The sequence below is a fragment of the Zosterops lateralis genome (genome assembly GCF_965231275.1).
Source record: "Zosterops lateralis genome assembly, chromosome: 35".
NCBI classification, from domain to species: Eukaryota; Metazoa; Chordata; class Aves; order Passeriformes; family Zosteropidae; genus Zosterops; species Zosterops lateralis.
This window is the reverse complement of record NC_139795.1, coordinates 656,021-671,839: the sequence shown is the minus strand read 5'-3', so window position 1 is coordinate 671,839 and position 15,819 is coordinate 656,021. Positions and strand designations below refer to the sequence as shown.

Genomic DNA, 15,819 nt, shown 5'->3' with positions numbered 1-15,819 from the left:
TTGGCTTTTGATCTTCTCACCAGAAGGGGTGCAGTTCCTTGATCTCCTCTTCACCAGGGGCACAGTCAGTAGTGTTCGGTCTGGGCTTTGGTACTGGTGTTACGGGTGTTACTCTGTTGCACTGATGACGATGACCGCGGAGCGAGGAAGGGAGAAAGCGGCAGAGGCAGAGCCGCAGCAGCCCAGGGCAGGGCCCGGCCCTCTCTGAGGCTGCCCAGCCCCACCTCGCCTCCCCTGCCGCGGGCCCAGGGCCGGGGCAGCTGCAGCCGCGGCAGGAAGGGGGGAGGTAGGTCAGGGAAGGGAAGGTTTGGGACTGGAAAAGACAGACTGGGCGGGAAAGAGGGGATCTCAAAACCGTGTAGTAAGCGCCATTTATAGAAGGAGCGCCTGGGACGGCGCGGCCACTGCGTTCCCGGGCAGGGAATGGGGGATACGGAAAGACAGGGGGGCAAAGGAGGACACAGGACGGCGGGAGGACGGTAGCGCTCCCACATCACCTCTGGACAGGTTCTGACCTTTTCCTGCCTTCTGGGAAAGGAGGATGGGGGGGAAAAGGGCACGAGGTGATGGAGAGGCAGCAGCTCCGAGCCATCCTGGCAGTTTTCACTCTGTGCCGCGCTCTAGGAACAAAGGGTAAGGAAAGATATGGGCAGCTTCGCAGAAACTGAAAAACGTGGGGGTTCACAGGAGGGAGGATCAGTGATCTAGGGTACTGACACTCTGCATGCAAATAATCCATAATCGTCCATAAGTAGCCACTGGGGCTTTACTGTCCATAAATTGCAGCAGACCTGTCAGCAGAGTTGATAAGAGTCCCCAGAATGGTCCTTTGTGCAGACAGACCAGCTGCTTGTACCTCTTAAAACCTCCCTCCCATGAAGAATGAAAAGACTTATGATCGTAGATGTCAGTCTCATTGATCAGTCCTAGTAAGCTGGTCCCCTTACTGTGTGCTTCCCTGCCCATAAGCCTTTTATCCCCATGGTTTTAGGGTTACTCTCAAACTGGTCTCCAGCCACGGTACTCTTTAGTCTTCCTGTTTAAGATGGGGGTCCCACAGGGGGTGAATTACAGGGTGAAATACAGTCCTGTTGTCCTCACTGGTTGCTTGCATTCATCCACCATTTGTTGCATTGTGTGGCAACAGAGTTCATTGTGTCCAGGGAGGTGCAGCCACCAGCAGGGAAACAGATGAGACAAGTCTCTGTTTTGTCAAGCTCTAGAATCCATTTTTATGTCCCCCAGGGATGTGGAGGGAGAAGAAAATGAAGAGAGCCCACAGGGGCAGGGTTGTGGGGTTTTATAGGGCATTGCAGGAGAAGAGTCTCGGGGTTTAGGTCAAGGGAGGAGATAACACAAGGAGAATAAGATCAGATTTCACCATCCTCAAAATGGGAGGACTCCACATCCCATGTCTCCATCTGTCTCCATGAATGGCCACATCCCCCTTTAATGTCCATGTGTCCCCATGTCACTCACCATGTCAATGTCCCACCATGTCTATGTCCCCCACGTCCTCACCCATGTCAGTTCAATGTCTTTATTTTTACCTCAGTGCTGGACATTTAAAGAGATAAAGAGAAATGAAAAGCAAATCAAGGCCAAAAAAAAAAAAAAGGATTTCTGTGTCCATGCCAGCTGAGGATCTATGTACTTGGGTGGGAGGGAAGAGCCTTTTTTGGAGGGGTTTCCACCCCACTGTCTCCAAAATCCTGGTCTTTACCCCAGCCCATCACCATTTGGCTGCGGAAGATTACCTCGGGCAATAGGTTGGAAAAGACCTCCAAGACTATCCAGCATTCCTTGATGCCCCCAGAAGACATGATTGAACACAAAAGGTTTTCTGAGCTTGAAAGTCAACAAATCTGCTCTCCCCAAGGAATTCCCATTGTCAGTTTGTGTCCTGATGGATATTCCTGCCCCTGCATTCATCCAGGTGCCCAAGGGGAGACAGAAAGATGTGGAGCCCCCTCAGCCAGGTGTCTTCCCCATCTGAATCACTAGTATGGGAACTGACAGTGGTCAGAAAATAGATTTTCAGGCTCCAGGCACTAGATTGAAGCCTGTGGGGAAGTCAAGCACATAATGCTCTCACTCTCACCTGGGAAATCTTAAGGAAGAATCAAAACAATCCTTGGAAAGTGAGAGACTGTGAGCAGGTAGTGTTTTTTTGCCTGTTCCTTTTTTACTTGTCAGAAACAGTTGAGAGGTGTTGTTTCAAATGACCAATCATATCCATTGTACCAAAACAATGTATAAAAGAGTCTGTCTTTCAATAAATCTTTGCTATAGGACCTCCAGAGAAACCGGAGTTTCACACATCATTAATTAGGCTGTCCCAAATCATAATGGTACACCAGGACCACAGATCACCAGGGTTCTGCCCAACGGGGTCACTGGGGATCATCCAACGCCGATCCTCCCATGGGGGATGGAGCTGGAGCAGTGCACGAAGCTCTTCCCGCACTCGGGGCACTCGCAGGGCTTCCCTTAGTGGTGCCTCCGTTGGTGTTTGGTCAAGATAGAGCTCTGTGAGAAGCTCTTCCCACACTCAGGACACTTGTAGGGCCTCTCCCCAGTGTGGACACGCCGGTGCACAGTGAGGTGTGAGTTGTCCTTGAAGCCCTTCCCACAGTCAGGGCAGCGGAAGGGCCTCTCCTCCGTGTGAATTCGCTGATGGATGAGGAGAGTGGAGCTGGTCTGAAATCTCTTCCCACACTCGGAACACTCGTAGGGCCTCTCCCCAGTGTGGATGCTCTGGTGGTATTTTAGGCTGGACCTCCATCCAAAGCTCTTCCCACATTCCAAGCAGGTGTAGAGCCCTTCCCCAGTGTGGATTACCTGGTGCCGGATCAGGGCTGAACTTTCTCTGAAGCTCTTCCCACACTCCCCACACTTGTAGGGCTTTTCCCCAGTGTGGATCCTCTGGTGTTCCCTCAGCTGGAATCTCTGGATGAAGCTCTTTCCACATTCCCCACACTTGTGGGGCTTTTCCCCAGTGTGGATCCTCTGGTGTTTCCTCAGGCCAGAGCTCTGGCTGAAGCTCTTCCCACATTCCACACATTCATAGGGCTTTCCACCAGTGTGGATCCTCTGGTGTTGTGTCAGGTGGCCCTTATGGCTGAAGCTCATCCCACATTCCCCACATTCATAGGGCCGTTCCCCAGTGTGGATCCTCTGGTGTAGCATCAGGCCGGAGCTCTGGCTGAAGCTCTTCCCACATTCCCCACACTCATAGGGCTTTTCCCCACTGTGGATCCTCTCGTGTTGTATCAGCTCAGAACTCTGGATGAAGCTTTTCCCACACACTCCACACTCAAAGGGCCGTTCCCCAGTGTGAATCCTCTGGTGCCGGATCAGGCTGGAGCTGTGATTGAAGCTCTTCCCACATTCCTCACACTCATAGGGCCGTTCCCCAGTGTGGATCACCTGGTGCTGAATCAGGAGCAGCCTCCGGCTGAAACCCTTCCCACATTCCAGGCACTTGTGAGGCTTCTCCCCTCCATGAGGCTTCTCCACCAGCCCTGAGCTCCGGCTGGATCTCCGGCTGTCCTCCTGGCACAGGGCGCGTCTTTCCTCCTCGCAGCTCCCTGGGCTGGGTTTGCAGCCCCTCCTCCTGTGGGATCTCCGGGGCTTTTCCTTCTTCTCCATCTGGGCACTCCTTGGGAATGAAAAATCCTGGTTTGGGGAAGAAACAAGAGGAGAGTGCCTTAGGCTGGGGATTCCTCCTTGGCCAAGTTAATCTCAAGAAGTCCTTGTCAATCTTCTCTCTGTTAGAACATCCAAAATACCAAGATTCAGCTCAAAAGTCCTCCAAACATCAAGACACAGATTAAAAACTCCCTAAACTTCCAGACTCTGCCAAAACCTCTTCTAAAATATAAAGATGTCCTGCAAACGGGGGACGCCCATTAATGGAAGGAACAGAAGAAGTCATCAGTTCCTGAAAATGTTATTAACTGACCACACAGACTGTTGCTCAGCCAAGGTCCTGTTAAATTCAAGAACTGTGAGAAGAAAGACCTAACCAAGCTGTGAATATCATTGCATATACAGAAGTGGGGTGTATATTAAGGAGGGTATGATCAGGAGACAGATCAGCAGTGAGAGATCAGGGGGGTCTGTGAAGAGTTGGCAGGGAGAGAGCACTGAAAATCTCATCAGTGAGGACATCAGTGGGATCTTCAGGGAGTGTTGGGGAAGGTGAATCAGGGAAACCTTATAAATATGATTGCTTAGCAAAAGATTCTGAAAATATTAAACCTATAATCGAAATAGAAGCTTACTTTGAGTTGTAGGATACCAAGTCTTAGTTATTATATAACCTGAAGACAATAGCCTAGCCAGCTGAAGGAGAATCCCTTTTGATTGAACAATACCTTTCTGCTGGCTAAGGGATTCAAAGGTCAATGTAGCAAAACAGAAAAGTCTAAAGAGTAGTTTTTAGAGTTTAAATGTAACACAGTATGGTAACGTAGTAGTTCTTATAGGCTGTATGTAGATTCTATAGGATTTTGTGTCTTGTATTGGTTGGTCACTGTAAATTAGAATATTCATCACAAAAGGAGATACACTGTATGGTAACAAAGCTCTCTCTCTCTTTGCTTGCTTGCTCTTGCTTGCTCTCTCCCCCCCTACTCTCTTAGCTCTCTTTTCCCCCTACTCTCACTCTCTTGCTCTGGCTCTCTTAGCTCTGTCTTCCCCTACTGTCTCTTACTCTTTTCCCTGCTCTCTTATCCCTGCTCTCTTCCCCCCGCACTCTGACCCCTACCACCTTGCTGCCTCGCCCCCCTCTTCTTTGCCCCATACCCTCTTGTTCTCTCTCTCCCTCTCTCTTTGGGACTTCCCTTCAGCTGAGGCTGGTGGCTGAAGGAAGGCCCTTTCTGCCCACGACCCTTGCAATAAAACGACATATTCTAGAATATCTCAGGTCAGGCAGAGTACCTTGTCCCTGTAAGCCACGGATGATCCTACAGTCTAGCACCCAACTGTGAGAAGGCCGACTGTTTTTTCATCTGTGGGACCCCGTTGATGGTAATTGTAACTGCCGGTTGGTTTTTTTGTTTTGTTTTTCTTCTTTTTACACCCCAAAAGGCCATCAGTGAGCATGGATAGCGTTGCGAGGCACTGCTAATTTGGAGCTCTTTAAAGGTGTTTCCATGGCTACCCTTGGGCTTAGCTTAGAGGGTTTACCAGTGGGGGTGAGCATACTTGGGTTGCTGAAAGGCTCTTTAAATATTTTCTGCGGTGCCCCAGGAGCTGAGCTCTCAGAGGACCCCACCATGTGGGTGAGCCCATCTTGGAGACGCTGCAGAGGCCCGTGAATTGGAGCTCGGAAAATATATGTCCACGGCAGGCCCCAGGCTCGGCGGGATGCTGCTAAAGCAGCGCCTAACCGGAGTCTTAGGAGAGCCACTGCGTGGTTGAACACGGACAGTGTTACACAGTAGCGGTGGAGTGGAGAACCCGTGGGGTCCTGAGCAAAGAGGGACCCGGTCACGGTGTGTTGAGCACTAACAGTACTGCCTGGCCAGCAGCAACGCTGGAGCCCTGACGGACGGGCCGACTTTGATCACTTAGATTGGTGAGTAACAACTGGTGTTATCATGGGACAAGGTAATTCTGCCCCAGATAGAAATTCCTATAAACAGTTAAAGCATTTACTTAAATCCAGCCCAAGTAATTTGCCTAAAGAAGAGCTAAAAAATCTCCTAGCTTGGACTCTGAACAATTTCCCAAATGCTGACCACTCAGCCGTTTTTAGCAAAGATTTTTGGGATACAGTCGGACTTAAGCTTTTTAGTAACATCTCCTGCCAGGATATGGCTGCTGTGGAGCTGGTCCCAGCTTGCAGGGCGCTCTTTGAATTGTTTGCTGCAGGAGCCGCTCCACCGGTCCCGCAGCCCCGTGTGAGCCTCGTTTTCGCGGCCCTGCCCCCGCCGGCCCCCGCTTTCCCCGACCCGGCCTGTGCGCTGCCACCCCCCGAGCACGTGGCCTCCGCTTTCCTCACTCCAGCCCACGCAGCCCCGCCAAGCACCGCAGCACAAGGGAGTAAACATGGTAGGGCAACCATGGAGGGTGGAAAAGGGAAAGCCAGGAAGGGGTTCCAGCAAAAGGGATGATGATCCCAAAATATTTCTGAAGAGTCCCTTGGGAGAATGTTGAGGCAGTTTGAATAAAATTTTAGCTTTCATGTTTATCAGATTCTGTGCTGCCTAGGGGTGTAGTTGTGAGCCTCATATTAAGTGCTAGTAAGCTCTCTTCACAGAGTAAGTAGACAAAAATAATGATTTTCCGGATGAAGACCAAGAACAACAAGTACATCTTTCAGGCCAAAAACATAAACAAGGGTGGACTGAAGAGAGAAACAACAAGGATGACACCTCACCACCTGAGCCTGTGGCTGGACAACTGGGCCTCAATATGCAAATGAACCAAAACTTATAAAAGTGGAGGATCTCGTGACCAATCGTCCATTTTGTGACCATTCTAAATCCACCTAGAGTGTAGCCCTGATGAGGCTCTCGTCTTGCCCAAGGTCTACCCTAAAAGTCTTTCAATAAATATCTGCTTTATTCTCTAGCTCTGTCCAGTCTCTGTTTCAGGCCAGCCTTCCCAAGGCATCATTCTCCCAGAGGTAATTAAGGACATGGACACCCAGAGGGGCAAGAAGGGAAGTCCAGAAGGGATTTAGACAACAGGGGATGGATGGTGTTGGTGTGCTGGGAAGGGTGAGAGGGAAGCAGAGTGTCAGGAATATGGTCAAGGCAAGAAGCAGCAGGAGGAATCTCTGTGGTGAGAAAAACGATGATGGAAAACAACAGGAAGAGAAAGAATACTGAGGACTGGGATGTTTTACACGAGGGTCTTATCCCCTAAATTTGCCAGATGATGAAGATCCTTTGTAGCCCTGGTTTCCAGGAGAGGCAAACAAGGAGGTCAGGATCCCAGGGGGTTTCTCTGTGCTGGGGAGCGGCAGGAGCGGGCGCAGAGGGGCGGCACCGGGAGCACGGGCTGGGGGCCTGTGGGGAGCTGCGGGGCCGGGCCGGGGCTGTGGGGCAGCCGGGGCTCAGCGCCGGGCGCTGCCTGACCCCACCACCTCCCAGGCAGGGCCGGCACTGGCCCCCGGCCCCCAGGAGGCTGCGGGACGCCCCGGCCGCTGCCCGGCCCCTTGGAGCTGCCGGCCCTGCCCGCCGGGGGAGCCGCCTTTGGACACTGCGGCACCACAGGCACCGGCTCTGGGATACGGGCTCTGCAGGGCACGGCCAGCACAAGCACCAGCGGCAAGGAAGGAAGGAAGGAACAGCTGGGAAATGTGCATTATCCCGGGAAGGATCCAGATCATCTTTGAAGGATCTTCTTTGGAGCCCTGCAGAAAGGAATGATTGTGCAGAAAGCTCAGCAGCTGTCAGAGGATGAGCACCCACAGGCACTCAGGGGGGCTGCACGAGGGGCACAAGAAGCCCCTGCAGCACTTGGACACAAAGGCACAGCAGGTGAAGGCAAGAAGGGAGGAGGAAAAGGCCAAGCTGAAGGCAAAGGCCATGGCAGAGTTTCCACAGCCCCTGAGGGATGAAGCCCAGGGCCCAAGGGGGCCCCAGCACCGAGGGGACGGGCTCGGCCACAAGCACCTGGCACAGGCATTGCCCTCCTCGGCAGGGGAGAGCCCACCCAAACAGCCCCTGCCAAGGAAGCAGGGATCCATCTGCAGCCCACAGGGACACTGCAAGCACACACAGCAGCACCCTCAGCAGGAGCAAGTCCAGCCCTGCATGGACATGGATTCCTAGGGCTGCCAGAGCTCCCATTACACCAGGGACCCATCACACTGGAGCCCTTGACAACATTCAGGCTGGGTCTGGATCCACACAAGGCCTTTCCTCATTCACACAGGGGCCTCTCCATCCACTTTCAGTCTTAGACCTAAGGGAGGAAAAGGCCAAAAATGTCTTTGATCATTCAGGGGATAAGTGGTAAAGATGAGTAGCTGTGTTTTATTCAACCACTATTAGCAGATGTGGGGGATGGGTTTGAAATGCAGGAAGTTTTCTTTGCTCCTCATTGTGATTGTAATTTACTGGGAAGGGAATTGATGGCTCAATTGGGAATGCAAATTAATATTGTAAAAGATAATACAGAGGTCAGTTCTGTGGTACCTTAGTGTCAAATGTCTGGCAAGGCCGAGGCTGAAGTGAACCCACAAGCGTGGGCAGCCCCAGGGAAAGAGGGAAAATTAGATTCCCAGCCTCTCCAAATTACTCTCAAGTTACCAGGACAAGAGGTGTCTAAAAGCAATACCCTATTCCCAGGGAGGGAAGGAAGGGCTCACAGCCTGGTATTGAGCCCCTGCCAAAGGCAGGGCTTCTGCAGCCAGGGATCTCTCCCTGTAATGCTCCTATGCTGCCAATCAAGAAATCAGATGGAATCCACAGAATGGTGCAGGACCTAAGAAAAACAAATGAGATTATTAAACCCAGGCACCCCACAGTCTGAGATCCTGACACCAGCTGGAACCATGTTCCCTCCTCACACTGCCACCATTCAGGACTTGATGACAAAGATGCTTTCTGGGGATGCCCATTGACACAGGATGGTGAACAGGATTTGGCCTTTGAGTGGGAACAAGAGAGAGAAGGGAAAATGGGAAAGACATGGACAGTCCTCCTGCAGGGATGCATATAAGCACCAGCCTTATTTGGGCAAGCCTTGCAGAAAATATCAAAAGAATTTACCTCACTCCCAGGAACTGGGTTAATGCAGGATGTAGATGACTTGCTCCAATCAGGAGGACAAGAAGTGGTAGAAGAAGCCTCTGTGAAATGGCTCAATTTTCAGGATAAAAAGCATCTTTGTGTATTTGGAAAAAAAAAAAAGCACAAGTGGAAAAAAAGGTGAAATATTTGGGACATATTTTGACTGAAGGTTTGTGCTGTATTGACCCAGAGAGGGTTCAGGGAATCTCAGAAGTAACATTACCCAACACTTAAAAGGAGCTGTGACAATTCTGAGGATTAATGGGGAATTGCAGGACCTGGATTGAGGATTCTCTGTTCTAGCCAGAACATTGGATGACTTTTTAATCCCACACACCCTCAATGTTATGGTACGGACATGAGAAAGAGAACAAACCTTGAGAAAATGAAAAAACCAAAATGATTGATGCCCCAGCCATGGCTCTCCCAGACTCAGAAAAGGAACTGGAATTGTCTGTAAATGTTAAACAGGCCTCGACTGACCCCGCCCTGAAGGCACCGGAGCAGCAGCCAGGGCTCCACAGCGGGGGAAGCCCCTGTGCCTGCCCACAGATCCTCTGCTGGAATAGTCTGCCTGGGCACCTCCTTGGCCATCTCCAGACACTGGGGGCCCAGCCTTGCTGCCACTGCTTCAGCTTCAGGGCTTTCTGTGCCTGCACTCGCCACAGGGGCTGGGGAAGACAACAGGAGAATTCGTCTCTGGGTCTCAGTCAGACTCACACACGGGGCTGGATGGGATTACATTGCTGGAAAATATACCAGCTTTAAAATTATTTTTTTATTTTATTTCTCTAGTCAGGCTTGGTTTGCCTTTGCCCTGGAGAAAGGAATTTTAAAGGTTTAGGTTTTTTTTTTTTTAAGGATGTTACTTCACTCAACAGAAATGAGTTTAACATCTCAGCAGACTGGGAAGAGCCCAAAAGAGATCTACAAAGACAACGACCATCAACAAAACATCAACCACCATCAGCAAACAGCAACCAACATCTACCCCAGACACTGCCCCTGGAATAGCTGGAGACACCTGGTCTGGAAAAGGCTGATAAGGAAATCCAGCAGTGAGGACCTAATTAACATCAGAGGCAAAGAAATCCAGCTCCAATGGGACACCAAATACTAAAAATTCACAACTTGGAAGCAATGAACATCAAACCAATGGATTTCTATGGGTTCAGACTGTTTAAAGTTTAGGAAAAATCTATTAAAACTCACGTGTCAAGGAATGATTTTCTCTGCACACCCAGGATACATGTGGATAAAATGATTTCTGTTGCACATCCTGCCTATAATCAAGTAATGCCTCGACTCTCTAACACTAAAGATCTTGTTAGAGAGTTTTTGTTTATCTGTGTGCGTTGGAGTCCGCGGCATCCCTCTGGGCACCCTGGGAAGTCACAGACCTCGGTAGAGAGGCCTGGGACTCAAAAAAGAGGGTCAGGGGTGTGTGCAGGGGGGTTTGCCTGGCACAGAGCCCAGGAAGACACAGGCTTTGATTTTGGTCCATGAGAAAAACATCTAACAGAGAGAAGAATTGCAAGTCACAAAGGTGTTACTGAGAGTAGTGTAGTTATCACTGTGCAGAAGATTTTGTAGTTTTGCGTTTTTAGAATGTAGATGCAAAGGGACAAGATGGTGATTTTAGGGCAGTGCCCTGGGTTCTTCTTCTCCCTTGGCATCCATCTTCTGCAGTGACATGGGCACAAAGTAGTTTCAGTGGATTGGATCAAAGTAGAAATGACCCTGTTAGTACAGGTGATAGACATTGGCATAGAATTGTAAACAATGGGTACGTAGTTACCTGTATAAGAGGTAGCGACCTCCCATCACAGGGGGAGTCACCTCGTGCCCAGGCTGCTGAAAACACCATGGTCGGACACAGGAGGGGAGTCGCCTCATGTCTGAGCTGCTGTGAACATCTTGGCTGGACACAGAGATAAGATAAGAACTAATAAACAACGCGAGAAACCAAGAAAACCAAGACCTTGAGACTCCTCATCATTCTCTCGCACCACACCAGACTCAGCACAGAACACAGAGACACAGAGTCAGACAGCAGACCCTAAATCCTTCAGAGGTCAAGAGGGAAAATCACTCCCTTCGTGCCCACACAAACCACCAGCCAGCTTTGGAATCTTGGGTGAGAAACAACCAGATTAAACCGCGAGATGTGTGTTTCAGTGACAAGATTATACCATTAGAATAATTTTTCGTAACAATCCTACTTTTTTGTTGTCAGCTAGGTTTGGGCCAGGGGTGTGAGAACTAGGTTTTAGTCCTAGGAGAAAAAGTAGGTAAAACTTGATTGTTTGCAATGTTTTCGTGGATGTCTGTGTGAGGCTTTTTGTGATCACAAAATTTCGGTTTGGGTTTTTCGACGTTCATCTTTAGGTTGCATTTTGCAAAACTAGAAGAGCGTTAAAGGTGACTCTTTAATGCATAAACAGTTTACAAAATATAGCTACAAAAAAACCCCAGCCAACCAACCAAAACAAAACAAAAAACAAACAAACAAACAAACAAACAAACAAAAAGCTTTAGAAATGCAAATTAACACTGCTGGGGAAAAGTGGGGACAGTGCACCAGGCTCTTCTTGCCTGCGGGAGGAATTGGGCTGATTCCCTCTGCCCCTCAGCCCAAGCTCTGCCTGCTTGCACAGATGGAATTGGCACAGCCAAAGGCAGAGCCCACAGGGAGGAGATCTGACTCTGCAACACAAATTGCTTCAGCTGCAAAGGGAAACAGCAAATGGAGAATGTTGTGAAAACTTCACTACAATAAGTGGGGGGAATCATCCCTCTCCCCACTCCAACATGTGCTGTCATTGTCTGTGTCACACAGGGAGCATTAGACCACCGGGGTGTTTGTGCTAGCACAAGTTCAGAGAAATCAGTTGGGAATCCAAGTCTGGGATGATTTAATTAGAGAAAAGAGATCAATTGATGCAGCCCTGGCTGGAGGGAGCCCCCAAAAATGGGGAAAAGATGAACGGCCACCAGAACAAATCCTACAACACCATGGACCAGCCCCTGGGAACCCAAACCAATTCATACCAGGAGCCAGAGAACACATTGATCATTCCAATGGCACAATTAGATTACAAGATGTCCTTGAAATAATAACCAACCAGACAGATCCAGCTCCTGAGTCTGGCCCACCAATCCACTCAAATGAAGAACACAAAATTTCACCATGGGATGGGATCAGATTATCTGTGAGCAGAAGGAGGAGGACAGGGTGGAAAATTAAATGACTCAAGATGCTGTTGGCAAATAGATGACAACTGAAAAGTGAAACAGATAACAAAGGAAATAAGAGAGCAGCTCATGTTCCGGTCCAAACGTGGAAAGGATGGGAATGGGACACGGTTTGGTGCCTCCCTGGCACAGCAGGGGTTAAAGGAATGCTCTTTCTCCTCTGTTGTGCTACAGCAACTCTCATCTTTGGGCCCTGCACCACACCTTGCTGAGGGCAGCTCATTCAGCAGCTGAGCAAGGGGATGCAGGTGGCAGCCAGGCCTCCTGAGCCACACACGGCTACAAAAGGACAGGGAACGAGCTCACTGACAATAATCCCAAAACCAAAGAGGACCCAGCAAGAAAAAACAGAGTGAACGAGTGAATCTGCTTGAAGACAGGGCCAGGGACTGGGAGATGAGGGAGGAACGGGAGAAACCATCAGTTTCAGAAAATGTTACTCATTGACACGGACTGTGCTCAGCCAAGGGCCTGCGAAATTTGTGAACATCAAGGAGAGCAAGACTGAGCAGAGCCGTGAATATCGGATGTTCTACAAAAGGGGGGCGCATATTAACGAGGACATGCAGGAGGCCGATCGGGAAGTCTGAACTTTCCAAGGACCTTCGCCACGGGGCAAAGGGACAGGGAGATGCAGAAGGGAAAATCAGGAGAAAAAGGAGGCCGCGTACTACACCAATTGGAGAGACCCCCCGGCAAAGGCCGCACGGCCTCTCCCTTTGTTCAGGAATAAAGTCACTTTTACAGGACTCCTCGGGCTCCTGTGGGGACACAAACCTCTGGCGACCTCTGCGAATTTTCCCGCACAGCCCCCCCCGGGGACAGGGCGGCCACCTCCGTCCTCCGCACAGGAACCGGGACGAGCCGGCGCTGCTCCGGCAGCGGCTCCTGCCGAGACAGCGGCGGGAAGGAGACCGCGGGCAGCCGCTCCCGCAGCGCCCTCAGGCCACGGGGAACACGGCGCCGACACGGCACAAGGAACCCGCCGGAGCCCCCTGCCGCCCCCTCCGCCCGCAGCCAGCCCCGAGCCCCGGCAGAGCCGAGCGCGGCTCCCACCTGCGCTGGGGCCGCCTCCGAGCTCCGCCAGTGCCGCCTCACCGGGCTCCGGCCGCTGCCGCCGCTCCCAGGCCGCACACGCGCTCCCACAATGGCGCCTCTGCCCAGCCACGGGCGCCCGGGGGCGGCCCCGGCAACGGGCTTGGCCCCGCTCCGCCCAATCAGCGCGCGCCCACAACCGGCACTGACGGCACAATCAGCCAATAGCGGCGAGCGAGGCCCGGGCTGTGCACACGGCCCACACCCGCCCCGCGCTCTCAGGCCCCGCCCCCGGGCTGTGGGAGGGGAAAGCCGCAGATGAGGAACCGCCCTGGGACGGGCCCGGGCCCGAGTCGGGATTGAGCTGAAAACACAAAGTTCTCCGCACCTCCCGGCCCGCCTTTCCCAGCCCTGCGTGTTCGCCGGCATCGGCTCCGAGGAAAGCCGTCAGTTCTCCCGGCCCTAATTAGGAGCATCAGCGCATGGCTTTGATTTCCCCCAAAAAGGGAAAACCCTCAAGGCCCTTGGGCTGAGTGGAGAAGGGGGGAGATTTCTCGCAGAAAACTCCCCAAATCGTTTTTCCCCAGAGCTGGGAAGAACGAACCACACCCCAGTGAGGTGGGGCCCCCCACCCATCCCGGGGGTTCGGCCCCTCCCCTTTCCCCCCCCGGGAACAGCGCCAGGACTGGGGGAGCCGAGCAGGGCTGGGGGGCACAGGGGGAGTGCCTTGGGGATCGGTCCTGCCACCCCCCCGTTATCAGCCGGGACTTGCAACGCACCAATTTAGCGCCCTCCCCCCCCCCCCCCCCCGACGCAACCGGACCCCCCATTCACTGCCCCCCCCCTTCACCGACCCCCCAAAGCGCTGGTCTCGGCCCCAGTTGTCAGGAAAATCCACAAACACCAGAGGGTTGTGCCCAAAAAGGAGACAGAGGAGTCCCTTCAACTTTATTACAATAAAGGGAGAGAGAGTCCACTGGGGCACACGCCCACAGGGTTTTCTCCCTTGAGGTTCCGATAGACGCTCCCTCCTTTTATCCTAAATTCCCTGCCGCATGTTGCCCTCCTCTTTTCCCTACTAGCTGAGCTTCCTGGAAGGTACATCCTTCCGAACGGCCTTCCGTTGTGCGATACCTTCGTTATCACCAGGCATAACCACCCCCCGACTTTACCGGGCCCCCCCCACGCACCGGGAGCCCCCATTCACTGCCCGCCCCCCCCTTTCACCGACCCCCCAAAGTGCTGGGAGGCCCCGATCCCTGACCACCCCCCCCCCCCCCCCAGTGCCCCAAGGCAATGAATGGAGGTGTGGGAAAGGATCGGGGCCGTAAACGGGATCGTGGGAAAGGGAGACAAAGGGACTCTTTGGGGACATCAGCAGGGATTTGGGGACCCCGGGGTTCCCAAATGATTCCAAATCCTGTTGGATCCCAAATGATCTGAAATCCTGCATCTCAAACCATCCCAAATGGACCCCAAATACTGGATCCCAAATGCTTCTGGATCACAAGAAATTATCCCAAATGATCTCAAATCCCCGATCCTGGGCGGGGCTTTGGGGAGGGCGTGGGAACGGGGAGTGGGAAAAGAGGGCGGAGCTCTGGGAGCGATGACCAATGGGGAGATGAGGGGGCGTGTCCCGGGAGTGGCTGGAAGAGCGCGGGAATGGGCGGGGAAGGAATGGGGGTGTGGGAAAAGGGCGGGTCCAACAATGGGATCGTGGGAAGAGGAGACAAAGGGACCCTTTGGAGACATCGGTGAGTTTTGAGGCCAACGGGGATCCCGAATGATTCCAGATCCTGCTGGATCCCAAGGAATGATCCCAAATGACCTCAAATCCCGAATCCTGGATCCCTAAAAATCCCAAATTCCAGATCTCAAATGCTTCTGGATACCCAAACCCCAATCTCAAATGATTCCAAATCCCAGATCCTGGATCCGGAATGATCCCAAATCCTGCTACATCCCAATAAATAATCCCAAATGACCTCAAATCCTGTGTCCCAAACTATTGCAAATTGACCCCAAATCCTGGATCCCAAATGATCCCAAATTCTGCTGGATCCCAAGGAATGATCCCAAATGACCTCCAATCCTAAATCCTGGATCCCCCCCAAAAAAACCAGATCCCAAATGCTGGTGGATTCCCCAAAAGCAATCCTCAAAGATCTCCAATCCTGGATCCCCAAACCATCCTAAATCCCAGACCCCAAATGCTGCTGGATGCCCAAAAACAATTCCAAACATCCAATTTGAAATCAGGGTCCTGGCAGATTAATTCGGAGACCTGGGAGGGTGAATGGGCCCTGAGGGGGTCAGTAGGGTCCTGGCAGGGGAAATGGAGCCCTGGGGGGATCAATGAGAGCCCCAAAAGGGTCCCTGAGTCCATGGTGGGGCAAGTTCTACCCCCTGGGGATAAATCAGGGTTGTGGGGCAATAAACACAAGTCCTGAAATGTGTGAATGAGGTCCTGGAAGGATAAATCTGATCCTGAGGGGTTAAATGGGTCCTGGAAGGATAAATGAGATCCTGACGGGGTAAGTGGAGCCCTGAAAGGATCATCGGGGGTAAATCAGGGCCCTGGAAGGATAAATGGGTTCCTAGGGGGGGTCAATGGGGTCCTGGAAGGAGAAATGGAGCCCTCGGGAATCCCTCCGAGGGGTTAAACCCAGCCCTGAAAGGGTCATTGAGATCCTGGCAGGGCAAATTCTGCCCCTTGGGGGAGGATCAGGGTGTGGGGCCCTCCCTCCACTGAACCTCAATGCCCTCAGCCCTC

General features: G+C 52.1%; 1 protein-coding gene across 1 annotated transcript; it reads right to left on the bottom strand.

The window, feature by feature from the left end:
* Nucleotides 1-246: 246 nt before the first annotated feature.
* LOC310921488 (uncharacterized protein) lies at nt 247-13,251 on the bottom strand. Its single transcript, XM_083881622.1, has 3 exons — nt 13,065-13,251; nt 10,552-10,674; nt 247-3,678 (listed from the first exon to the last, which is right to left on the bottom strand). The coding sequence occupies exons 2-3, from the start codon at nt 10,618-10,620 to the stop codon at nt 2,491-2,493; spliced, it is 1,257 nt and encodes a 418-aa protein (XP_083737748.1). The 5' UTR covers nt 10,621-10,674; nt 13,065-13,251; the 3' UTR covers nt 247-2,490.
* Between the last annotated feature and the right edge of the window lie 2,568 nt (nt 13,252-15,819).